A 26,602-nucleotide genomic window follows, 5' to 3' on the forward strand; every position below is an offset into this window, starting at 1 on the left:
AATTTTCATCACCAGGTTTGGAAATAATAAAAAATTGTACCTAGATAAAAAGATACTGAACCCCACTGTGAAGCAATACAAAAATTAGTCAAGATTCAGGAAGCTGCATTTAGGAACTGAATGCTTACAGACTATTTAAATCACCTATTAAAGTTTAATGAATTTCATATTTTCAAGGACAGCTTTTCAAATCCCAATTTAATGGCAAGGACAAAATATTCAGCTGAATATAACCTTGCTATAAGTGGCGAACAGCCAACTAGGGTTTGAGAGAAATAATGGTGCCTTGCTTTTCTACACTCTTATTTTTGCTTTTAAAAATCTAACTACACAGCTCATTTACAAAAAGGGAGATACAGTGGAAGTAGAACTGAATTCTGAAAAACTAAACCTTATGAATGCAATCTAACTCTATTTGTTATTCTGTCTGTATTGATAAACAAAAGATGGTAGGCAAAGTCAGAGTTCACTTCATCAAAGATGATGCTGGCAAAAGATATTTCCTCAGTTTACCTTCAAGTTATTTAATGTGAACAACCAGGTAATTGCCCTTATTCATGCTCACATCAAGACCCAGGATCAGCACTGGGTACAGGCACATACTTGATGGTACAGCCATTTACCATATGGAACTTCAACTATGTGGTGATCTGCTTAATTGGTGTCCAGGAAGAATCAAGACAGAATTCACGTAATTATGAATTATGAATTGGCCTAATTTACACTTAATGAATATATTCATCTGAATGTAGTTATGTTGCTAAATTTTACACTGCACTTTTCCAAGTAAGGTATGTATTGGAAGGAATTGCAGCTCCCAATGTATGCAATCTTTGTGCATGAAACGGGACAAATTTGTGCAGAAAAAAACCTTGTATATTATAGAAAGCAAACAGACTATACAATATAAAGTGACAAGTTACCGTAATACAATGGTTTTAGCTTGCTAAAGTTTTCTTGGTTAAAGCTCTTAGAAACTGATAAGGAACAAAGAAGATTTACAAACTCTAAATCTTGGACAATGGCAATTTTAATCAACAAGAAAAAAATCCCACATTGTACTTACCTGCTCATAGTTAAAGCTGTCTAGCATACCCAGCACAAGACTCTGAATTTCTCCAAGTTTTCCTCTTCCATATACTGGATCCTGTGTGAAAGTTATTAGAAGGTTAAACAAATCAACATTAATAAAAACAGATAAAAAAGAAAGCTTGACTGTTAAATATTTTTCCTCTAATTACATTACAAGTGTATCTCATGTCTCTTATCCAATAAAACTGACAGAATCTAAGAAATAAACAGAGCTATAATTTCTAAAGGGAGTTCAGGTTTTCAACAAAAATATTTCTATGTTCATAAATCTGCAGGAGACAAATTCAAAACAGGAGGTTTTTGTGAAAGGAGATTAAATCTCCCTTCGTGGATATGCACGTGGTTTTCTGCTAGTAAAGGTTTTCTTAGAACACAGTAAGAAAAATAATATCCCATCAGAATGTTTAAGATCCTGCACAAGGTCACTTTGAATTAATTCTGCTGTAGAAGAACTGTGTCGAAACTTACTTTGGGGGGTTTCTATCATATCATATATCATATCAGAGCCTTGGTGAAGCAGTGGGCTAATGCCTCCTTAAGTAACACCAGCTGCCTGCAATTAGTGCAGGTTCGCATCCCACCAGGCTCAAGGTTGACTCAGCCTTCCATCCTTCCGAGGTAGGTAAAATGAGGACCCAGATTGTTGGGGGCAATAAGCTGACTTTGTAATAATGCCGCTTGGGGGTGTGTGTGAAAGCCCTAATAAGCAGGCATATACATAGAATGAAGGCTACTGCTAAGCTTGTAAGCCGCCCTGAGTCTTCGGAGAAGGGCGGGATATAAATGGAATTAAAATAAAAAAAATAAAAAAAAATATCATATCACACATATCATACAATAACTTTATTGTCACTTTGAATGTACACCAGTCGGCATACATCAAAATGAAGTTTTGTTGCATGCAGCTCTCAAAGGGTCACCACCTCCAATATACACTCCTTGTTTGTGGCCAGCTCAAATTACAGATCTTCCATTTTAGTCTCTAGGGAACAAACAATGGCAAACAGGACAGATGGAAACAGAGCTCCATGTGGATTAGCCCTCAAATTAGCTTGCATTCCTGCATGACAACCTCGCCTCCTTCCCTTTTTCTGATCCTGTCTCTTCCACCTTTTCCTTAAAGGGGCCTTGCTTCTTTTCGCCTCTGGAGCACGCTGCCAGCTGCCACCACCACCAACTCCTCCAAAAGCCTCTCTCCCATTCTCTGGGCCTGCCAACAGCCTCATCCAGTTCTAGTCTCCTATGAACTTGCTTTACCAGAGAAGGGAAATGTCACAGTGTGTTTCATTTCAGAGGTATTTCCTTATCTGATTTCTCAATGCCTTCAATAATGACAGAGCTTCTAATGTATTGCCTTCACTAGAAGTTGGGATACATTCAGAGATGTATTGGCTCATGCTGAAAATAGCTCATGTTGAACTGTACAGCACAATCAAGCGTCATCACAGGAAATGTTTTATGACATTTTTTATTTATTTATTTATTTAATAACATTTATATACCGCCCTTCTCCTGAAGGACTCAGGGCGGTGAACAGGGCAAGAATAAAAATACAAGTTACAAAAATTAAAAAAAGGATTAAATATTTGCCCACTAAAAACAGTTCAATACAATTAAAACCCCAATAAAACAATAGAAAAACCCCACCAATCCCCCATCAGGCCAGGCCGGCTTGTTCGAATAAAAATGTTTTTAGATCGCGGCGAAAGGAGCGAAGATTGGGCGCCATCCGGAGCTCAACCGGTAACTGATTCCATAGCTCTGGGGCGCCAACAGAGAAGGATCTCCCCCTGGGGGCCACCAATCGACATTCTCTGATCGGTGGCACCCTGAGGAGGCCCTCTCTGTGGGAACGCACAGGGCGAAGGGAAGTTGACGCCGGCAGCAGGTGTTCCCTAAGGTACTCCGGACCCCTGCCATGTAGGGCCTTAAACACCATTACCAGTACCTTGAATCTTTTGTATTATGTCTGCAATGCACATGGAATCTACCCTACAAATATTCTACATATGCTTTCAAAATGCCTTGTCTTTTGCTGCATCTTCTCCTCTCAACATACAACTTAGTGCTGCAGTATTAAGACATAGATAATCGGTCTTATTGCTTGAACAGGTTCTAAAAAAGGGACAGTTATTTTTTCTTCTTAAAAAATGCATTATTTTTTAATTCCTGAACATATTCTAATGGCAATGAAGCTTTTTAAGAATGGGGGGGGTCATATCTGGTTTTAAATAGATACTTTCCACTCTATTTTTTTCAGCATGCATAATTTAAAAGCAGCAACTCAGAAAGTACATCGTGCTGCAACACTATATAAATTATGGAGAGCAACTGGGAAATCTGAGCTCTTAATGCAGCATGTACCTGATCCATGACATGCAGCAAACTATTTTTATCTGCTAGATAGCCAACTACTTTTGGGGGATACTTTCTTGGAAAGGATATGTCAAAGAAAAACTTAGACTTGCTAGAGAATTGAAGACAGAAATGTAAAGAAACAGCTGCTTAATAAATTTATGACATACTTTTGCATTTATAGGTCATTTCAAGCTTTTTAAAAAATAAATACATAGTGGTAAAATTGTTTGATCATGGTTATTATGGTACACCATAGCAGGTTGCAGCATTGAGCCAAACCTTGCTGACTGTGTGAAAACTAATTAAAATCAGACCGCCCCACAAAGGGCCAGCTACTAGAAAACCTCAAGACTAGACTGTAGACTTTTCCAAGTCATCAAAAAAAAAGATCTTGGAAAAAGAAAAGGGCAAACTACTTCCAAATACTTAGCAAGAAAATATTGAAGGTATTCACAAAGTCATCATTAATCAAGCTTGATTTAAAGGAAAGAGCTTTTAGGAAGAATGTGAAATGAATCCCCAATAGAAAGCAAATCAGCTAAATGATTTTTAAATGGCATGAAATTAATTCAAATGTCTGATATTGTACTGATCATTTGAACCTTACTGGGAAATTAAAATCAGAATTACAAAAGGAAAATGGCTACAGCTGCTTATTACAATGGTGTCGAACATGAATATATGTGTGAGAGAGTGTGAAGGCAGAAGCATTTCCAATTCCAACTTTTCACAAGCACAGTTAAGATTTTTCTTTTTAAAAAGTAGCTTAGCTGCCAGGTAATGGAAATGAGGCTTGACACATGCCTAATTATTAAACTGTAATTCTACCTAACCTATAACTTGTCATTTTTATTTTATAGCAATTCTGTTAAATACTCCTTTCATACTGTCTCATATCCTCATAGGCTATAAACAAGTTACTTATGATACAATTTTTATCTCCATAAGCTTAAAATTTTTACATTGTGATGGTCAAAGATCAAGATACTGTATTGTACTGAATGAACGTGGACTGAATATCAAAGTAAGTGATCAGAATGAGAGAAGCACACCAAGTTGGGTTGAATTATAGCAAGAGATGAATAACACTAGAATTGCAAACAAATAAAGGAACAAAGGCAAAATGGGTCAAGATGAGTTTTCATATGAATCTGAAAAAGGGGGAGATGAGATATTTCAAGAACAAAAGTTAAGGTATGAAGTGGTGGAAACAAGGATGGTTTGCAAGTATAGTATAGATGTGCTTCCTTCTTATTCTTATCTAATGCTTTCAATTTCCTTGGATTATTATTTGTTATTCCTTCTGTGTATTCTGCATTGAAAGAGAATACCATATTTACGTACATTAAGTAAAGCAACGATGCAGTATAAAATCATAGATCAGATGTCAATCATTCAGAACATTCAAACAGCAATCAGATGATTCCTATTAATTAATTAATTTATTTAATAATTATGAAATAAATAAATAGTGCTGTCCATCTCACTATTGAGCAACTCTAGTAATTATAGTTTCCACCATGCAATAAGGAAATTCCTCTCTTTTTAAAAGTACATATAAAATCTCTTTATCAAAAATAAACATTTATGTTTCAGGGATTTTATTTTATGCAAATAGATAGTTAACATATATAATAAGGCTCAAAACATGTCAGACAGTATGGTGTTCAAGTATATCATATGTTGAATACATTTAATATGTTAGATAAGTGCCAATATAATTATTTTCATCAGTACCTGACAGCTATAACAAGTGATGCTTTAGCAAGATGACACGTGCTATTTTCTGGATATTTTCATTAAACAAGTAAACAGAAAGATCAGGAAAAGACTTCTGTAAAATAACTAGAGTTAACTGACCTGTATTTCTATGACTTGTACACCCTTAATTAATAAGGTTATTTTTGCATGCAAGTGGTCTTTGTTATATGCACACAGGGGGGTAAAAAGAGCTACATGACAATTTAAAACTATAACCAAACTGAATTAAAGGATAGAATAACAGATATGTCTTCTCTTTTGGAAAGGTATCTTTGCAGAAAAACAATTGTAAATTGTATGATGCTGAGATTAGGCTCATAGAGTTTCATTTCTTCAAAGTATCAAATGAATAGCAACTTAACAAATATATTATCTACCCAGTTGTCATGAGACAGTATAATAAATCACACGCTGGGAAACTGAAGCACTCCACAAAGCAATTATATGGCTAATATAAACTGGAAAGCCAGTAGGCTTTTGTTGGAATAGATTTATTTAATCACAAATCTGGCAATAAAAATCCTTTTTAAAATTTCATTTCCAGCAGGAACACTGATTTAGTAACAAGTACAAAGTTTTCCAATAAAACAAAATACTTTTGACAAAACTGTTCGCAACGTCTTTAAATGAAAACTTTATTGGATAAAAAAACTGACAAATAACAATTCTTGTACTACATCTAAGAGGCAAACAGAGTTTACTAAAATATGTTCTGTTTATTTTATGTTTCAGTTCAGCATAGAAAAGAAAAATAAGGAAAATACACTTCAATTTTTTTTTAACTCACAGGGTGGTCATTGGTGAAGTGTTAAGAAAGCAACTAACACAGTTTCAAATAGATACTTTATTTTTTTAATTTTTAATCCCATTTATATCCCGCCCTTCTCCGAAGACTCAGGGCAGCTTACAATCTAAGCACAATCAATGTGCTTAGCAATAGCCTTCAATCTATGTATATGCCTGCTTATTCCTATTACTTTGACTTTCCAAAGAAGAGATTAAGCAGTATCTTTCATCCTTTCCATGCCCCAGCACAGATGCTATTCAAGGTAATCTTATACTTTATAGATAAAGGAATCTGTTTTATGCTAGGCATCTACTTTTTCCAGTGTTATCACATTTAGATGAGCTTTGGCTTTTCAAATCTTCATAGAGGTCTTTCATTTCACCAGATTTATATTCTTTTTAAACTGATATGTCAGAAACAAGAAACATGTGCTCTATTATGCCAAAATGCAAACAAAATTTATGTTTAAAAATACACTGAGTTTCAGTCTCAATATTTAAAATTTTAGTTACTTTTAAAATTCTCATTTGGACCAATTCTGAAATTAATTCCTACAAAGCCTACATAATTTCCTCAAAATTCCAGTCTGGTACAAGTATGTCTGATTAAGTTTTTGTTTTCCTGCTGTACAAATAATCATTTATCTAATCTCCTCTACTACATTACTCACCAAATCAGATGCAAAACAGAATACAGAATACCAGAGTTGGAAGGGATCTAGTCCAACCCCCGACCCTAGCAGGAGACCCCATACCGGGGGAGGCAACCTTGGCTCTTTTATGACTCGTGGACTTACTTCAACTCCCAGAATTCCTGAGCCAGCTATGCTCAGCTTAACACCCAGCCATCGACCCCCACCATCAACTACTAAAAAGTTACACACAACCAGGAACCATATAAATACCCCACAGAGAATAGCCCAAAGCACATACTCTGCTAGAGAGAAATTCCCTGAGGATGGGCTCCAGCATGAGTCTGAAAGCTCGGAAGACTAAACTTCTGGTCCCAGTGACCGATCCAGATTGGATCCTGCAACATTATCCTGGGCCATGTATATTTGCCTTCATTTGTGTCCAACCTCTTCTTAAAAGCCTCCAGTGATGGAGCACCCATAACTTCTGGAGGCAAGCTGTTCCACTGATGAATTGTTCTCATTGTTAGGAAATTTCTCCTTTGTTCTAGGTTGGATCTCTCCTTGATAAGTTTCTATTTGTTACTCCTTATCCTGCCCTGGTGCTTTAGAGAATACGTTGATCTCCTCTCTTCTGTGACAGCTCCTCAAATATTGGAAGACTGTTATCATGTCTCCCCTCATCCTTCTTTTCATTGCACCAGACATACACAATTCCTGCAAACGTTCTTCATATGTTTTAGCCCCCAATCATCTTTGCTGCTCTTCTCTGCGCTCTTTCTAGAATCTCAACATCTTTTTTGTATCGTGGTGACCAAAACTGTATGCAGTATTCCAAATGTAATCTTACCAAAGCATCATAAAACGGTACTAACACTTCATGTGACCTTGATGCTATCTCTGTTGATGCAGCACACTGCTGGCTCATATTTAAGTGGCTGTCCACTAGGACTCCTAGATCCCTCTCACAGTTACTGCTGTGCAGTCAGGTACTATCTGTTCTATACCTTTGGTGCATTTGGTTTTCTTGCCCAAGTGTAAAACCTTTCCCACCACTGGACTGCATTATGTTCGAAAGGTATGCAGTACTGCTCTGGCATATTTATGTTGTTTCCAATATCAATATGAATTTGAAGCAATATCATGCTTCAAATCAAGCCAAAGAGAATGCAACATAAAATGCAGCTTTGCAATGCACATTAAAAATTTTTAAGGTAACAATATTATTTGCCATAACTCACCTGTAGGATTCTCTGCAAAATTAATGGCAGAGCAATGAATGTTGTCATATTGTTTAATACTTGCATTGTTAAGTTCTTCAAATCTAAAGAACAAATATAACAATAAAACTCATAGCAATGAATGCAATTTAAGTCTGTTATTTTTGTCCCAATGGTGAACAAAATTAATAGGAATGATATATGTGGCTAGTGAATTTTTCCTTTTGTGAATAATTGAATTGGAATCTCTTTAGTGTCTTAACTCAGGGGTAAGCAGTTTTCTTGGCAGCAAATAGCACAATTTCACAGGATCATGCAACACAAAAAATAATGTTAAATATTTAACAATAAAAAGTGACAATAAAGTTGTTGTTGTTGTTGTTGTATTATTATTATTATTATTATTATTATTATTATTATTATTATTATTATTATTATTATTATTATTATTATTACATAAGAGTTTTCAGTGATCTCACTACTGAGATTTGTGGAACTTCACATGACAATGCTGAAGTTTTAAGCAATCTCATTTGAGAACACTGACATTTTGCAGGATATGGCGATCCTGTGAGATGTTGGGTACTTTTAAAAATCTTTACAATTAAATTTGCATTTAATTTTAGTGTTTTATACAGTGCCCTCATATATACTTGCCTCAGCTAAATGCATTTCAAATTGGTGATATTTTCAAAAAGATTTCCCAGAATTCAAATTACCTTTGCAAAGGGTAGACTAATATAAATATCACTTAGGTGAGATGAATAATGTAGAAATTTGATAAATAAATAAACTCAATATGGTATACATTTAAATGAAAAAAACGATAGCTCCAGAAAGTTTACTGATGAAAAATGTTGCAAAAATTATGCTTCATATCAAGTAATTGCAGGCTCAAATTCATGATTTTATCACAGAAAAAGGAAAAGTAAAGAAATGTTATTCAAAAATATATTACTGATATCACACACAAGTAGGAAAACTAATTCACAGCCTTTTTGTTATTTGTCATTTTGTCTTGGATATCTTTTCTTGGGACAAAAAAGGAGACAAACATGCTTACATTCCGAGAAACGAGGTAGCAGTGCAGATCTTTGGGGTGACAACATTGCCTCTAGGAGCGGAAACCACAGTGCCTAAAAATAAAAGGAATAAAAGGAACATTTTGGTTGCACAATTTCTCTATCCCAGCCAACTTCACTGCTCACATTTTACAGCACACCTTTTGGAGTTAGGTCTACAAGGGGAAGGTATGCTGATGTTAAGGTGCCCTGGGGTTGATTCTGCTGTAGAATATATAGTGTAGCATGACACAGCTCAGTAGTTTTTCAATATTTCCTATTAAAATACAAATTAGTTTTTCCTGGGCTTTTTATAGGATAATAGAAGAAAAAGTGTTTCTAGTAACAGAGAAAAACACGTTATGTGCCTGCAATTTAAAAGACAGACAGACCTCACATAGCTATCTCTTCTACGGTAATTGAGTGGAATTACCTTAATTCAGATTTTTTTTTGTTTCTTTCCTTTTGAATCCAGAATGTGGACTACCAACAACAGCAGATCAGAAAGATTTGGGGTTGCACTTATCTCAACAGGAAATATTATTCTTGACTTTACAAAAAATGGGCGGGAAAGTAGATGAAATACATGATGATAGCTACAAGTCTACCTTAATATTACAAAAAAGTGGCTTCATGGGAAACAAAAGCATCCCATTTTTAAAGCCAGAGTATAAGGAAATACTTACTTCTCGCTCCTGCTGATTAAATTTGTGTGAATTCCTCTGGCAAAGTGCAATTGTTTTTGCTAAGGTACCTTCAATATCTTTTAATAAAGGAAGTTCTGCTGAAACTTGAATTAAGATAGAAGCAGTGATTAGATATTATTCTGTAGTTAACTTAAAGCAATCTATATGAAGCCGCTGGGAGAGATCATCCGTGGCTTCGGGGTGAAATATCATCAATATGCTGATGATAGCCAGCTTTTCATCTCCACCCCGAACCAACCCAGTGATGCCCTCGATGTGATGTCCCGTTGCCTGGAAGCGGTACAGATTTGGATGGGAAAGAACAGGCTTCGGCTCAACCCGGCCAAGACTGAGTGGCTTTACATACCGTCATCTCGTTTAGTCCAAGAGGTTCCATCTTTGATTATAGGAGGAGAGATGTTACCTCCCATTGATAGAGCACGCAATCTGGGCGTCCTCCTAGATTCACGACTCAGTTTTGAAGATCACATTGGAGTCGTAGCTAGGGGGGCATTTGCCCAGATTCGCCTAATATACCAATTGCGCCCCTTTCTGGACCGAGATGCCCTACGTACAGTCACCCACGCACTCGTTACCTCCCGTATAGACTACTGCAATGCTCTCTACATGGGGCTGCCCTTGAAAACCACCCGGAGGCTTCAACTGGTGCAGAATGCGGCTGCACGGGTAGTGATGGGAGCTCTCCGATACTCCCATATAACACCTCTGCTCCATGAGCTGCATTGGTTACCGGTTGCCCTCCGGGTGAGATTTAAGGTGCTGGTACTTACCTTTAAAGCCCTACATGGCTTAGGCCCGGGATACTTGCAGGACCATCTGCTACCGGGAACGAATTCCCATCGCCCAATACGCTCACACAGAGAAGGCCTCCTCAGGGTACCGTCGGCTAGACAATGTCGGCTGGCGACCCCCAGGGGGAGGGCCTTCTCTGTGGGAGCGCCAGTCCTATGGAATCAGCTCCCCCCTGAGCTTCGGATGGCCCAAAATCTCCAGTCCTTTCGCTGCGGCCTCAAAACACTCCTTTTCCACCTGGCTGACCTGGACTGACAGGCATTTTAATTATATTTACAATTTTTAATTTATTTTTAATTTTTAATTTTAATTTATTGCACAGATGACTTTAATTTTACTTTTATCTTAATTTCTGTACTTATTATATGCTTTGTTGTTAGCCGCCCTGAGTCCTTCGGGAGATAGGGCGGGATATAAATCCCATTAATAAATAAATAAATAAATAAATTAAAATCTATATGGAAAAGTACTAATCCCACAAACAATGAATGTGTGTGCATGTAATAGCTCCTTGGGAATGGGAAGTAAAAATTAATAAATGTCTATAAAGCCTAATCTTGATTCTGACCGAATAATACAAATATTTTAATGCAACAATTGAATATTGTTCAACATGCACATGCATCATGAGAAAATAAATCTGTTTTGAAGCTTACTTTTGTCTCCAGAAGTCAGTGTTGAAAGTTTGGTTTGTAACCACTAGGAAAAATAAATTTTGTGTTATTTGAATTCACATGGCATTTTATAAACTATCCATAAGTACCTATTCTATTCATCTCTCATTCACTAACACTTTCACATTTTCTTCAATTTCTGTAGGAATTGGTCATATCTCTGTACAGGGCAATATGTGAGGTACAACAGAACTAGATATACTACCTTCAAATAGTCTTCTTCCCCAATATGCTTGCTGGCTGAGCTGGGCATGCTTGGGTTCATTACCTTCAAGCCAAGTCCCCCACTCAGCTGCATTGGGCTCCATTTGTTCACCTTTGCTGGCTCCACTCATTGCTGTTTGCACAAAGCAGCTAAGCAGTGGATTTGCAAACAGTAGCTTGAGGGCAAATGCCAGCGGTGGAGCCAGCAAAAATGAGTTGTGTTAGGAGAACAGCAGCGCTGGCTTTGCTCACTGCCATTCGCCCAGCAAAGCTGAGCAGCTGAGTTGCAAGCAGGAGGCTTGAGGGTAAAAATCAACAAATGGAGCCAGTGAAGGTGAGTGAGCAAAGTCCAGTGCAGCTGAGCAGTGGACATGCAACTAACAGACATGAGGGCTATGAAGCTAAGTGGGCCACACTGGGGAGAGCAGCCATTAAGTGAGGCATCACATGGGGTATTTTATTTAAAGGCCACCACTGTCATCTGAAATGGGCAGGATCTATTACAGTCACTGACTGAGGATTTACTATGCTCTCAGTAAGAACTGCAGTGACCAAGTGGCAATTCATACATTTACACACATAATAAATCTCACAGGGCTTACAAACATCTGTTTTCAATTTTAAAATTATGATCAGACATGAATAAAAATAAGAATCATAAAGTTTCTTCTAAAGATAAAAATCAACTTGGCAGCTTATTTCAAATTTAGGATATACAGTAAATCCAGTGAATTCTAGCTTTCTAATGCAGACAACATCACCCATCCCCAAAGTTAATTTTTGGTTCAAATTAATTTTTTTTCTAAATAAAAAGAAAAAATACCCTCCATATTTCATAGTGGAGTTTCCGCTCTCTTATACCTCAAGCATAATTAAGAAGGCACCAGGAATGTCATCTTTCTTTTCAAGCAAATAAGAAGAAGCCTCGTGGAGCTGATATTTTTGGGTGACCTGCATAAAATGCCAAACATTAATTTTAGCTAGTTGTATGCAGAAAACATTCATTACTTGGATATCTTGGATCACTTTTGGGGATACAGTGTCCTATCTCTTATTTTACTAGGCTTATTTTACTGCACAATTAACCTTCTATATTTTTCATTACAGCAGAAGAAAGGGAAGCAAATTAAAGAGAAGGAATTTCAGATGCAAGTTAATAGTTTACAAAAGCTCAGTTACCTTGCATCAGCTTGATCCTTTTTCAATTGCTTTTTTCATTTTTCATGAATGAAGATACACCTGTCCCAGGATGACATTACAGGATCCAATATGTGTCAGTCACCAGGACCTCAGAGGTTTTAATCTTCCGGGCTTTTGGACTTGTAGCAGAGCCCCTGTCCACGGGGAATTTTCTCTCTCACTGGGTGGATGGGCTCCAGCTCAGAAGACAAAACCTCTGGTCCCAACGACTGACTCAGATCATTTTTAAAAAAATATATAAAAGGAAGTTATACAGAATTCTGTAATATGTACCAAGAGTCTCTGATGTCTTCCCCCTTATAATTTCAGATGCCTTATCTTTATGATTCAGTAGCTGTGGTTTCCTGTATTGTAACAATTCAACATTCCATTGCCACAGAAATATTTTATTTTATTTTATTTATTTTTAAATATAACAAAGTTTTGAAGCAAAAAAGGGATTGCATCTTGATTGGACAAAGCTCTTGCTAAAATTATACCAAGCTAAACGAGCGTAATCTAACAAGTGCCTGCATAGAATTTTAGATGGTCAGGTCATGTTCAAGATACAATGGCTTGGAAATTTCCTACTTTTAGCTGTAAACTAGTTCAAGTTAGGCATAGTGAGGGAGTAGGCCTCATCTCAAAGGCTGCAGTTTCCTTTTCCCTTGTGCTAGACAACCACACATTAGAGATGGATATCTGAATTTCGCAAGTCTACATATGTACACTGATACAAATAAGTTTAGTTTCCAGAAAATCTAGAACATAGGATTACTATAGGAGCTGGAACCCTGATTATGTTGAGTTCCAGAAAGCTTAGAGAAGACCGTGCTTAACACACTGACAAGAGAATAGGTTTGCGGAAAATGTATGATGTGATGGAGTAGGGGCCTACAATATGGCATTAACTGCGTAAAGGAATATAATTGTGTAACAGTGTAAAATAATAAAATTGATTTGAATAGTAGATCTTACAAAACTGAATTTAGCTTCATCCTATTCACAAACGTTACCTGAATTGTCTCTTCCAGCCTATAGGTCTCCAGGAATTTCAAAGTCTCTAAGACCTGGTCAGCATCATACCGACACAGTAAATCAATAAACTGTTCAGTAATAGAGGAGGAATGTTGAAGCAAGTCTTGATTGATACCTTCCCTGGAATAACAAATAGCAAACCATTTTTTAAGATTAGTTACTAAAATATCCTAAACACTTCAGATACAGATATTAGATATTATGATAAATACATAAAACCATATAGAAACATATTCATATACAGAGAAAGTATGTATTAGAATTCATAATTATGGACATAGCATCCATAATTTTTCAAATGAGAACTCCAGAATATAGAGTTACACATGTTTCTATACACAATGCCACTATTTGGTTATATTATACCATTCAGTATATGCTGTTCCTCCCTGCATTGTACATCTGCCACCAAAGCACTCAGCACAGCAGCATAAGAAGCAGGGGTCTACCACACTACGTGTTGGGCTGTTTCCAAGGCCTCTCTGCATAGTTTGCACTCCAGATCCTGTCTGGTGTGGTAAATCCCTGCTTCTATAGACGTGGTGCTTAATGCCTGTCTTGTGCTGTTAGGATCAGTGCTGTCTTTTAGTCCAGCCCTTTCCAGCCATTAGAAGGATTTCCCAATGTCAGATACCTCAGTTATCTGTCAAAGATACATCCCATGCAGAATCTTGTCTTGCTAGGGCACTTCCTCTGCTTTATCTTCATCCCACATCTGCTGTTGCCCTAGGCATTCTCGTATTTGGGTGCTATTGACGTAATTCTGAATGCTTTGAGGACAATGGCTTTGACACTCATCAGACCCTGCCTGTCCTCTTTCTGGATGGTGTATAGCCTCTGGGTATGAATGTTGGACTCAGAATGGAAACCTCAATACACTGTAAGGAGCTTCCAGGTCTTCACACTGGTAGCCTCCCTGTCCTCCTTTGACCAGCTCACTATACCAGCAGGTATCTGATGACTGGCAGGGCATACTAGTTGACAGCAAGGATCTGTAGCATTTTATTAACAACTTGACGTTCTCCAATATATCCTTGCTCAGTTGCCTGTCTCAGAAACTGAGCTGAAATTAGCACTATGGATAGCAGTAACATCCATCCCAAAAGCAACAGATAGATAGCTAAATAAGGGCTTGGTCACTCTTTTAAAATGTGCAAAAGCATAGGTGCAGAAGAAGAAAGGAGAGGACTTGCTATACAGAATTGAATTTGGAGTGCTTGGTTTCTGAAAGCCTGTAGGGTTGAGAAAATAGTATGACTGGCTTTACTGATTTCTCTAAAACTGTGATAAACCAAAGAATTTATATTGTTAAATGCTGTACGAAAAAGAAAAAAGACAGGCAAATAATAAGAAATTGAAGCTAATTGTGACTTAACTGTAACTTCATTCAGGCAAACATAATTAGTTGTATTTTAACAAAGTGAGGAAGTAATATTGATTTTTAAATTACTATAGACTTCATTAATTTGACATATTCCAAATACGTTGCAATTACAATACCTAAAATTCCTTGAGAAAGACATACTCTTTGCTATTGTTTGAGAAAAACTTAATAATGATTAGAACAGAAGATATTCCCAAGCAAAAATTTGCCTTCGCTTCAGGATATACATTATTTTATTAAAACAGATTTCATTCTAACAGCCTGTTGTCTTTGTAGCAGAGAACTTAATGACAGCATATTCTGCCAAAAAAATCTCTTGTGATGTAACTATATTGAAAGGAATGGAATTACAAGGAGATTAGTTTGCAAGTTTTAATTTAACTGAAAATCTGTTTTAAAGTAGACATAAATTGAAATGAGGAAGGGAGAAATGCAGATCTATAGGATTGCTTTGATAAAGCCAAGAACATTTTTGTCCATGACCAAATGAGCAGTTGTACCATTTATGCCCTTCTTTCTTTCAAATACAATCTATTACAGATATTTCTCACAGTATTTAGGATCCCTATAACAAAGATTATACAAAGCTGAGAGCCAAGAGCACCCCTGACACAGAAATGATTACAAACGGCTTTATGAAATGCTTATCAAATTTTTATAGTGCCTTATATGATGAAACTAACTCTGCAATAGTGATATCTTATAGAACAGCCATTTATAGTAGAATATATATGAAGAATGTGATATATGACTAATTTTTCTTTCCCAGTGGTATGTATGATGTGATATTTATATGTGCCTTATCAAAAATAAATAAAATTGCTTCTATACTCCATTGTAGCAGTATGAAAGAATTTGTTACTATTGAGATTCAGAAGGGAAATCAATTTATTTCACCATTAAAGGGGGTCCAAGAACAATAGAAACTAGACAGATCTGCTTAAAGATTCCTTGTAGATGGAACATTAATTAATGACAACCATCATCAGATACGACAAAAGTCCAATCTACTTGATAAAATACCATTCCAAGCTACAAATTTGTTTCTTTACAATAGAATTTTTTATTTTTAAAAAGCAACTATATAGGTTACACCCAAATAAAAGAGATTTCAGGAGTTAAAATGTATACATACCTTGGATCAAGGAGACACTTCAAAAATTGGAAAAGCAAATGCTCATCCTAACAAGCAAAAGTGGGAAAGCAAAGTGAACACAGTGTTTAAGATTCAACTATTCTTTTTTTATTTAAAAAGTTTTACAGTACATTTTAACTTTAATCCCCCCTCCCCCACCCCTATCTAACCCTCCCTATCCCTCTCCCCCATTCCCTCCCCCCCCCGACTTCCCAGAGCTAAATACAGGGTATAAAAAAGAAAAACAAACATAAGCATCCATATGCTATCACAATAAACTATTAATTCTATCACCCTCTAGCTCATGTAAAATGATTACAAACAATATTACTATTACAGATAAGAAAAAAAAGAAAGAAAACAGAAAAGGAACTTTACTCAAATACTAAATAAAATTTCTTAATCCCAATCCTTATTCATATTAATTTCAAAAAAAAAATTTTCATCTACTATTTACATTCTCCCACATTTCTCTAAATTCTAAACAAATTCTCAATTACGCGCCAAAAGCGCCTATCTCTATTAACCTTATTAATCTCCAACCAAACTGAACTATGATCAAAAATAGTTCTTGCATATATCACACCAAATGTCTCACAGTTCCAGATCATCCATCTATACGTCTAGGACACCATTCCAATCTCCAATGAAAATAAAATAAAAAATTTAAAAAATTTATAATCCAATTAAGTAACCTTTATATGTAGTAAGTTAAGAAAAATAAACTTGTTATTGATTAGGAGCTTGCATTCCAATCTTAAATTCAATAAATACTTTTAGTCCATAACCCTAATATACGTTTCTTGCAAACAAATAGCATCAGTCTTAAATTGTTTTAAATATTGAAAAACTTTCTTTCTCCTCTATGATGAATTTAATCCATTGACATTCTAAATTAGAGATTTAGTCACCAATCTTGACGCTCCAAAGCTTTTGGAGCACGTCTGAAATGACCCCTGTATCTTCTTTGGACCGCGCCCTTCCCACAGCTTCACTATAAGTACGCTTTGGAGGTTCCATAACTTTCTGCTTATCTTGCTCTTGCTCTCGTCTCGCTCGCCTTAGGGCGGCACGCGTCATCCTCTGCTCTCCAGCAGCAACCGATGAGGCTGTAACTTGATCCCCTCCAGCACCGTTCTCCTCTGTCTGTCTATCTGCAACATTTTGAGGCTTTCCCTCGCCATATCCCTTTGCAGCTTCCAGAAGTGATAGGGGGGTTGCTTTTAACACATTGCTATAAAAATCACGTGCCTGGGCCACAGTAGCCAAACGATGTCTTTTACCTTCATGCATCACCACCAGTCCAACTGGAATCTCCCATCTAAACTTGACATCACATTTCTTAAGTTCCTGTACAAGAAATGCAAAATCTTTCCTTCTCCTTAAAATCTTTGGAGGAATCTCTTTTAAAACCAAAACTTCTTGCTCAGCAACTACCAATTTAGTATCATAAGCAGCTTGAATGACTTCATCTCTAATTACTCTCTTTGTAAAATAGACCACCACATCTCTGGGTAACTTCCTCTGTTTTGCAATCCATGAATTTACACGAAAAATTTTATCCATACTTCCCTCAATTTCAGATGCTGGCTGGCCCAATACCGGTTCCAAAGCCTCAGAGATCAGCTGCTTTAAATCTTCTTTAGAATTCTCCTTTAAACCCCTAATTCTAATAGCATACTGCATCTGTTGGTACTGGACAAGGCTCAATTCTCCGTCCATTTTGTCCCTTATATTTTCATCCTCTAATACCTTTGCTTCTAATATAGAGTTCTTTTGACTGAGATCCTCCACTTTTTCACCCAGCTGTTGCACACATTCAGCTACACTTTCAATCATAGACAACATGTCTACCCTCATTGCTCTAAACTTCTCTTCCATCTTCTTCTCCAATTTCTCCTCCAGCTTTTTCAACTTTTCATCCATCATATCAGACATTAACCGTGAATGCTTTTCAAGGGCATCTTGTAATTCCTTAAGCGTCAGTGCCGGAGGAAATGCAGGAGGAAGCAAAGCTTGCAACGAGGTCTGTTGCACCGGGGAAGACCCCGCACTCCGAAGAGCTTTAGAAGTCTTGGCCGCCATCTTTCCCCACTTTCACTTATTGCGCACTTTCACTTTAAAGCTATACAATCCATTGAGCTAGAGAGTAAAGCTAAAAGTCCACATCACCTTGACCTCCTGTATCGCTCTGCCTGCATCTTGATACTCAAAAGTATTTCCTTTTGGCAGGGGTGGTTGCTAACGCCTGGCTCTGCTCCAAAAATCACGGAGCAGAGACGCTGCGCAGCTCGGAGCAACCCAGGCTTCGGGGGGGCTCAATCCTTCAGCCGCCCAAACTCTCAGCTCAGGCGGCCACGGAGAGCTCAACCCCTACCTGGGGCCTCACCCCCTCCTCTTCTCCCGAGGAGGGGGCTTCAAATCCATCTAAACAGCTGATCGGCGCTGTTTACGATGGAAAAAACACAGCTGCGGAGCGGGCAGCCCGGAGACGGCTGTCTTCGGCGTCGCGTTGACACCGGAAGTCAAGATTCAACTATTCTTAATATTTTAATAGATTTAGTGATTCAGTCTGGTTTATGATTTCCCTATAAATTTGGTATACAGGTAGTCCTCAACAGTTCATTTAGCGACCGTTCAATTACATGGGCACTGCACTGAAAAAAGTGACTTTTGACCGTTTCTCACACTTACAACCTTTAAAGCATCCCCATAGTCATGTGATTAAAATTCAGATGCTTAGCAACTGACTCATATTTATGACGGTCGCAGTGTCCTGAGGTCACGTGATCACCCTGTGACCTTCTGACAAGCAAATTCAATGGGGAAGCCAGATTCACTTAACAATCATGTTACTAACAACTGCAGTGATTCACTTAACAACTGTAGCAAGAAAGGTCGTAAAATGGGCAAAAGTTACTTAACAAATGTTTCACTTAGCAACAGAAAATTTGGGCTCAATTGTGGTCATAAGTCGAGGACTGCCTGTACTAGATCTATTATGAATATGAATGACATTCAGGAGTTGTAGAACAGAATATTCCAAAGCATTAAATCCATTTAGTATTCACTGGCTAAAGTTAATAACATGTCTAGATTCAAAAGCAGCTGCTTCTATAAGCATATTACATTATTCAACATCCTCAAGCTATTTTAAATTGGTACAAACAGCAGGTATTCAAATATATGGCAGCATAACTCAAGCTTCCTATTACAGCAACTGTCTGTCACAGAACAACTGAATACTGTTGGGAATTCTGGAATATATGCAAGAATATCTTCTCAACTGATGTTCAACCTCACACTTTGTGTGTCTTCCACAATGTGTTTAATCTTCCCTAAAGATATATAATGTATCACAAGAAAGCAGACCATTTAATACAACTTGTTTGCTACTGTCAATGTTCTCACTGGAGGAACACCAATAAGCTTCAATCTATCAGTCCATTAAAAAAAACCATTTTTTAATAAATCAAGGACAGACTTCTTTTAAATATCTTCCTACAAAATTCCAAACACAAAATCTTGCTGCTGAGAATGAAAATTTTAAGACAGCAGCATGAGCTTAGATACTATTTTACAAAATTTGATTTGTTATCCTTTGTGACAACTCTCCTCAGAAATTATGTTTATTAACCCCATGTAGTGCCCAGTTGGCTGAGCAATCTGTATTATTTTAACTTATCCTTGAATTCTATTATTTGACTGTGTTGTTTATATGTTCTTCTTGCAATGCTTGCTATTTTTGATGTCACAGATGTTTGGGTTTAGTCTGTGGCATGTTTCTTGACTGCTTGTTCTTTTATTGTTAATGACTGATCCTAAAAGGCTGAAATGATCCTCAATTTCTGTATCTTCATTGTCAGTTCTAATGCTGGTTGCTACTGGATGTACTCTTTAAAATACTAGATACATGCTCAAGATCATATTGTGGACTGACTTTCTTCTTCTTTAGCTTATCTCTGAATTTACACAAGTAATTTACGATCTGTTCTGCAGTCAGCACCTGGCTATGTGTGATGCTATAACAGAGTTTTTTCATCTCCATTTAGCAATCATATGCTTAATTTAATTTTTATGTATCCTAGCTGGCAATGTCCATATATACAGGCACTGTTTTATAAAACTACATAGCTTCATTAGCTATGAAGAAATTGTTGGAATTGTAAAAATTAGTAAGTTGTTCTACTGCTTCATTTTGGTTTTCTAAGCCATACAATCCAAAATGTAGGAGATTTGTATGCATTTCTTTAGAAAGTGGTATTGTACATTACTGGTAGAATTCATCTTGGTTTACAGTTTGACCAGTAATGAATTTTGATTGTTCAAAAACAGTAGCATTACAGAAGCATAAAAAAGGGTGAGTGAGAAAAACAAACAAGGGATTTTAACTCCTCTGATATGTTTGCAAATAAATAATTGCAACTTTTTTAAAAGAGCTGTAGAAAGATTTTGATAGGTAATCTACGTGATTTTAACAGAAATAGATGAATCTGGATTCGTTGAAACTGGCACAGTAAATCAAGATTTAAAAACCTGACCTTTGTTAAGTGATGCAAATTTCGTAGAATAGAAGCATATATAGAAATACAATATAGGAATTAATTAGCTACATAGACATGGCTAAATGTTTCTGCTTTCACAACAAATCTAAGAGGAAATCAGAAAGATAGTTGTAAAAAGAAATATAGATAAGAGTATTACTCTTAATAACTATGCATCCAATAGCTTTTGTATATAGATATGGATGTGTATCTTATAATGGTAGCATGGGTGAGTTCTTATTGTTTCAAAAAAATCTACTGCTTTAAAATATAGAGAATAGATTTTTGCACTGTGAAATTTCATATCAAAAGAAACCATAAGATTGGATGTGATTTGGCATATAACAATATGTGTTCTAAGTTGTTAACTGAAATTAAGGAGAAACTCCAGAAATCGTTGGCGCTCCATCACTGGAGATTTTCAAGAAGAGGCTAGACAGTCACTTGTCTAAAATGGTATAGGTTCTCCTGCTTGAGCAGGATCTGGACTAGATGACCTCCAAGGTCCCTTCAAGCTCTATTCTATTCTAATAACTGAGAGTGGCCCAGATCAAGGGAAGGTCTCTTTAACAAAGGTCTTACTAGGCAAACTTAGCCAGAGAGGAAAAGTCAAAGTAAGCATTCTGTCAAGATCTCTCTCTCTATTATCTATGTATAAAATAGCTCAAAGTAACAGATGAAGTAGTTGCTGAAGATACCTCTATTTAGTACATTGCCACTTGTAAAGAAACACAGTTTTTGAAGTGAGTGCAGAATAGAAACATATAGTGCAAACCTTTATTATAGTTACTGTTTGTTTGTATCCCGCCTTTATTATTTTTACAAATAACTCAAGGTAACGAACATATTCAACACACTTTCCTCCTCTTTCAGAGGCATTAGCCACTGTATAGAATATGTATAAAATTACAGACTTGGGTCCAAATTTTGAAAATATATTCCAGTAAAAAGCACATCCAAAGACACTACACACTAGGTAACAATGTTTTCACTACAACAGAAGTGAGAAAGAAAACAGCAGCAAATTGTATTGTGATAAGGGACAGAAATATTATTTTATAAGAAAAATTACACTTTCCCCCTAAAAATCCTGCTTCTTTCTAACGTACCAGTCTTTGATGCTAAGATAACAAAGATACATCAGTTATTACATTTGTATGTGTGCATATGTACATATGACAATGGAGAGGGGAATGTACTTTAAATCAGTTGATTTCTACCTTTGAATCACAGTTGCAAAATGGTTTGAAAAATGATCTATTCAAGTTAAATGGAATTAATCCCATTCATACAAATGTGTAGCAGTAAGCAAAGGTTACTTTTGAATACCTGGCTTTTTGTAAGCAAAGCTCATTGTGTTCTATGGGATCTTGTATTGTTTTATTCAGATGTAGTATGTTGATTTAAAAAAGAAGAACAATGAAATTAGTTCATAATATTTCTAACCCATGGGTATCAAAGGTGATTAGGATCAGAGTCTAGGATGTACAATTAAGCTTTCATTTAAAAAAGCTGGTAGCAATATTTCACTTAGAGTTTCCCATGTAAGAGTATCATAATCAAGGTAGAAAGCACAGCAATATATGGAATTTAAGGTCTTGTATGCTTTAATTCAGGAAAACTTTCATTATGGGGCAAATACTACCAATAATTTGGGAAAACACATCTAGACTTTTGAAAAATAGGTTTTTCTAAGTTTAGGAAAGTGAAAAAATATTTTTTGTGATGAAACAGAACATATCAATTTAGTTGCTTAATAAATCTTTACCTGTAGATTCTGAATTATTTGTTCAATCTCATCACTGAAATGAATAGAAATAAGATCTGCTGTTTTAAAAGGACTCACTGATGTCAACTCCTAAGCAAAAGAAAAAAAGTCAGGATTAAATACATAAAACTCTAATTCAGTTTGTGATATTTCAGAATTTGAATTCTATTCCAAATGTTTCTTTTTATATCAGTGAGATGAGGTGATAAAGGACAGAAATAAGCATTTCTGTGATTACGTTTTTTTTCTTCACTGAAGAATAAATGTTGCCTGAGGATACCAAATTCTCTTTTCTGAATTCTCCATAAGAGTCTCATTGGCTTCTATGTATATTCAAGCAGTTTCTTCTAGCTTTATACTAAAGAAGCATTCAGTAGGAAAGTGTTTTCAAAACCCATGGATTTTACCACAATTAATTAGCTTTCATATACATTTTTATATTAAATTTCAATAAAAGACTATAGTCCAATTAAGATTAAAGCACTGGGTGCATAATTGGTTAGTATTACTATTTTATACATATTTCCATAAACATTCTATTGGAAATATTGTGATTTAAATATTTATGAAGTATATTTATATTGGAAAACTATTGTCAAGGGTGGACATTTTAATACATTACTAATTTGCAGAACCAGTTTTTAAATATGTATTTGCAATCTGCATATATAGTTTCCATCCAATTTATGTGGTTAACAACTTAAATAGTAATTCATGCTTCCATATTTACTACCTAAAATAAGAATGACTACATGTATAATAATTAGGCAAACCAAGAAAGCTTGTGGCTGTTTTCATATTTTCAGAAGAGTCCTAGAGCAGGGGTAGGCAACCTCGGCTCTTTTATGACTCATGGACTTCAACTCCCAGAATTCCTGAGTCAGCATAGCTGACTCAGGAATTCTGGGAGTTGAAGTCCATGAGTCATAAAAGAGCCGAGGTTGCCTACCCCTGTCCTAGAGGCTAGAGAGGATTTGGTATTTTTCTTCCCTCCCACATTCATACATCCTATTTACTGCTAATACTTTCCTCTAGCTGTAGTCAGCTGAGACTTTTTTGTCCTATTATAACTCCCAAGTCAGAACAAGTCATACTAAAAGTTTTAAGAACAACTGTATCTCTCCTTATTATGTTTATACATACTAATTTTGGGTTTTATTTTTTTGGTCATTGTGCAGTATTATCCTTTAGGAACATCCATACACCAAACCTGGTGTCATATATGCAGCAGGGCTGCAATGGTGTCCCAGATTTGTGAGACTTTCAGTTTGAACACTTTGAAGTCATCATCCATGATCTCTTCAATGTATGAAAGGCTTTCTTCTTTAGAAAACGTACCACTAGGGAAATGAAAAACTATGCATCTTATAATCCTTGAGGACTATAGCTGGAGATAGTCCTTGAGCTATGACAACAACTGGGACTGGAATTTGTGTCACTAAACATTACAATCATAAAGCACAACATCACATGACTGCATTCGCTTATCAATACCAATTCCTGCAGTCCATGTTGCTGTTGCTAAGCAAAAGAATGGGAATCGTCAAGTAAGCATCTCCTCACAAATTCCCATCAGCTTCTAACAAACAAATTCAGTGGGGAAGCCAGTATAAGATTGCTAGTCTCAAAGGCTTGCAAGCAGGCCAGCAGTGATGCTGGATGGGAAAGAGAGCAAAGGTATGTGGGTGGCTAGGAAAGCACAGAGCAAGCACGGCAAGACTTGGGGTAGCTGTTGCTGGATCTCAGAGGGTGTCTGAGCAGTGGCGTGTCATGAGTATGGCAGTTTTGGGTGGCTGATGCTGGGTGGAAGAAGCTGTGTGAAGGTGCAAGAATGGCAAGGGAGGTACAACACAAGTGCAGTGAGTCTTGGGGGGAATATCTGAGGGTGCGTGAGTCGCGGGATAAACCTGGGTAGCAATTGCTAGGTGGGAGAGAGTATGCAAGGGTATGTGAATGGTAGAGGAGATGGAGCATTTAGCATGGTTTGGGGTGGCTGTTCCTGGGTAAGTAAAGATGTGTGAGGGTACTCAGTTGGGGAGGGAGGTATGACGCAAACACAGCAAGGCATGTTGAGTGGCTGATGCAGCAAGGCTCAGGGAGGGTGTCTAAGGTGTGGCAGGAGAGGCATGGTGCAACTGCAGAGAAGTTAGTGGGGGAGACTTGCAACCTCCCCTGCTGGTTTTCCCATTGACTTTGTTTATTTGAAGCTGGCAGTGAAGGTCATAGATTCTCATCAAGTGTCATTGAGCTGGTTGCCAAGCACCCAGATAATAATCATGCGATTGCAAGGGTGCTGGAACAGCCAGAGCTTTGAAGACCAGTTGTAACCAGCATTCATTTGGTGCCTTCATAATAACACTAGTTGTGAATATTGAGGAGACTTTCAGAGAATAAAAAACAACAGAGAAAGATGAACCATGGCTTTTTAGAGTGAATCTTAAAATTCCATTAAGAATAGTATTGTTCATCTGTGAGTATTCGATTACAAACACTTTTAAACTATTCTGTAAAGTGAATGTCTTAAAGAATCAAAGTGTCTAACTTTGTCAGTTAAACCATGAAGTTTTCTACCTCAAAAGTAATTATTCTTAATCAGATTAATTCCATTTAGACACAAAATTAATTTAATATTAATTTAATTTAAATATTAAATATTAAAAATATGGTCTCATTCTGTTTTTTTCCACTTATATTAATTTATTAGGATATATCAGCTCTACTATTACATATAGAATTTTAAATATATAATCACATTTAAAATATACCTCAATATGTTTCATAGTTTTCTGCCACACAGACTGCTTTTCTTCTGTACTATATCCAGGAATGGAAAGAATATTGTGGATATAGGAGAAAACTTCCTCCTTTAAGAAATATATGGGAAAGGTTACAAAAAAGAAAAATACATTACGGAAACATTATCTCAAATTAAATGACTGATCCTCATATATTACATGCTGAAACATGACACTGAAAATGTATCATTAATAAACAACAAGGCACTGCAAATGTATCATTTATATGTACCATTTTAGCATATTTCTATAAAAAAACCTATTTTTAAAAAGCAAAGTCCTCCACCCTCAAACATATAGAAAAGCTGCTGAAAAATGAAATAAGATTTCATCTGAATTTTCTTCTATAACTTGTACCATGTCATGTTTACCTTTCTCAAGGGATCATGCAAGTAGCAATCAATTATTCTATCAAAGCGATGTTCTCGTTCATAAATAAATTCACAGATTTGGTAGCTGAAATAAAAGAATTATAGCTGAGTGCTTTTTAGACATATACATTCTTAAAAAAGCAGCTTTATAAAACATGTCCTGTTTTTCCTAATATTTGATGTTATTAATATGCTGCTTATTAGAGATAATAAGTTTGGTGTAGTGATTAAGGTACTAGACCAGGGGTAGGCAACCTTGGCTCTTTTATGACCCGTGGACTTCAACTCCCAGAATTCCTGAGCCAGCATGGCTCAGCTTGGAAACTCTCCCTTTCCCCTCAGCATGGCTGGCTCAGGTATTCTGGGAGTTGAAGTCCACCAGTCATAAAAGAGCCAAGGTTGCCTACCCCTGTACTAGACTATAAACTGGAGACCATGAATTCTGGTCCCAACTTAGGCACAAGCAACTCGGTGACCTTGGGCCAGTTACTCTCTCTCAGCCCTAGGAATCAAGCTGCTAGAGCAGGGATCTTCAAACTTGGCCCTTTTATGACCTGTGGACTTCAACTCCCAGAATTCCTCAGCCAGCGTGATTGGCTGAGGAATTCTGGAAGTTGAAGTCCACAAGTCATAAAAGGGCCAAGTTCGAAGACCCCTGCGCTAGTGAAAAACCTTGCCAAGAGAACCTGTCCAGCCAGTCACCAGGAGTCAAACATGACATGAAGGCACAAGTAATATTAGACAAACTAATAAATAGATTATCTTGAGCTATGTCAGCAATTTTTAATGTCATACTTAATAAATGTATCACCTGTCATTTTTTAAAAAATCAAAAGAATATCTCATGAATAAGCAAAGCCTTCTAAATCAGTGACATCTAACATGACAGCAAAAAGGAAGGAGGGGACTCACATGTGTTTCCTTTACCTAATCTATGGGGTTGCTGTTCCTATCTTTCCTTAACCATTTTTTAAAAGAAGTTAGCTACAATTTCTGTTCTAGCTGCCTCTTTTTTTGCTGGGAATATCAGTTAATTGTAACTAAGGAGGAGCTTAGTTACCTGACACTAGAGAAAATGGAAGAGTTCAACTAGCACAGGAA

The 26,602-nt window shown here is 36.6% G+C and overlaps 1 protein-coding gene across 3 annotated transcripts in view; it reads right to left on the reverse strand.

Annotated features, from left to right (window-relative positions):
* Nucleotides 1–26,602, reverse strand: part of VPS8 (VPS8 subunit of CORVET complex) — a 94,883-nt gene that overhangs the window by 19,698 nt on the left and 48,583 nt on the right. For all 3 annotated transcript variants that reach the window (XM_081328388.1, XM_081328389.1, XM_081328387.1), the window contains exons 32-42: nucleotides 25,502–25,586; nucleotides 25,101–25,199; nucleotides 22,336–22,425; nucleotides 16,024–16,070; nucleotides 13,483–13,624; nucleotides 12,149–12,238; nucleotides 11,066–11,108; nucleotides 9,597–9,700; nucleotides 8,913–8,985; nucleotides 7,871–7,953; nucleotides 1,067–1,147 (exon numbers count right to left, since the gene is read on the reverse strand). In XM_081328388.1, coding sequence (XP_081184514.1) covers nucleotides 1,067–1,147; nucleotides 7,871–7,953; nucleotides 8,913–8,985; nucleotides 9,597–9,700; nucleotides 11,066–11,108; nucleotides 12,149–12,238; nucleotides 13,483–13,624; nucleotides 16,024–16,070; nucleotides 22,336–22,425; nucleotides 25,101–25,199; nucleotides 25,502–25,586 — 937 coding nt within the window. The remainder of the gene's footprint in view (nucleotides 1–1,066; nucleotides 1,148–7,870; nucleotides 7,954–8,912; nucleotides 8,986–9,596; nucleotides 9,701–11,065; nucleotides 11,109–12,148; nucleotides 12,239–13,482; nucleotides 13,625–16,023; nucleotides 16,071–22,335; nucleotides 22,426–25,100; nucleotides 25,200–25,501; nucleotides 25,587–26,602) is intronic.

This window comes from Vipera berus, assembly GCF_964194415.1.
Source record: "Vipera berus genome assembly, chromosome: 5".
Lineage (NCBI taxonomy): Eukaryota > Metazoa > Chordata > Lepidosauria > Squamata > Viperidae > Vipera > Vipera berus.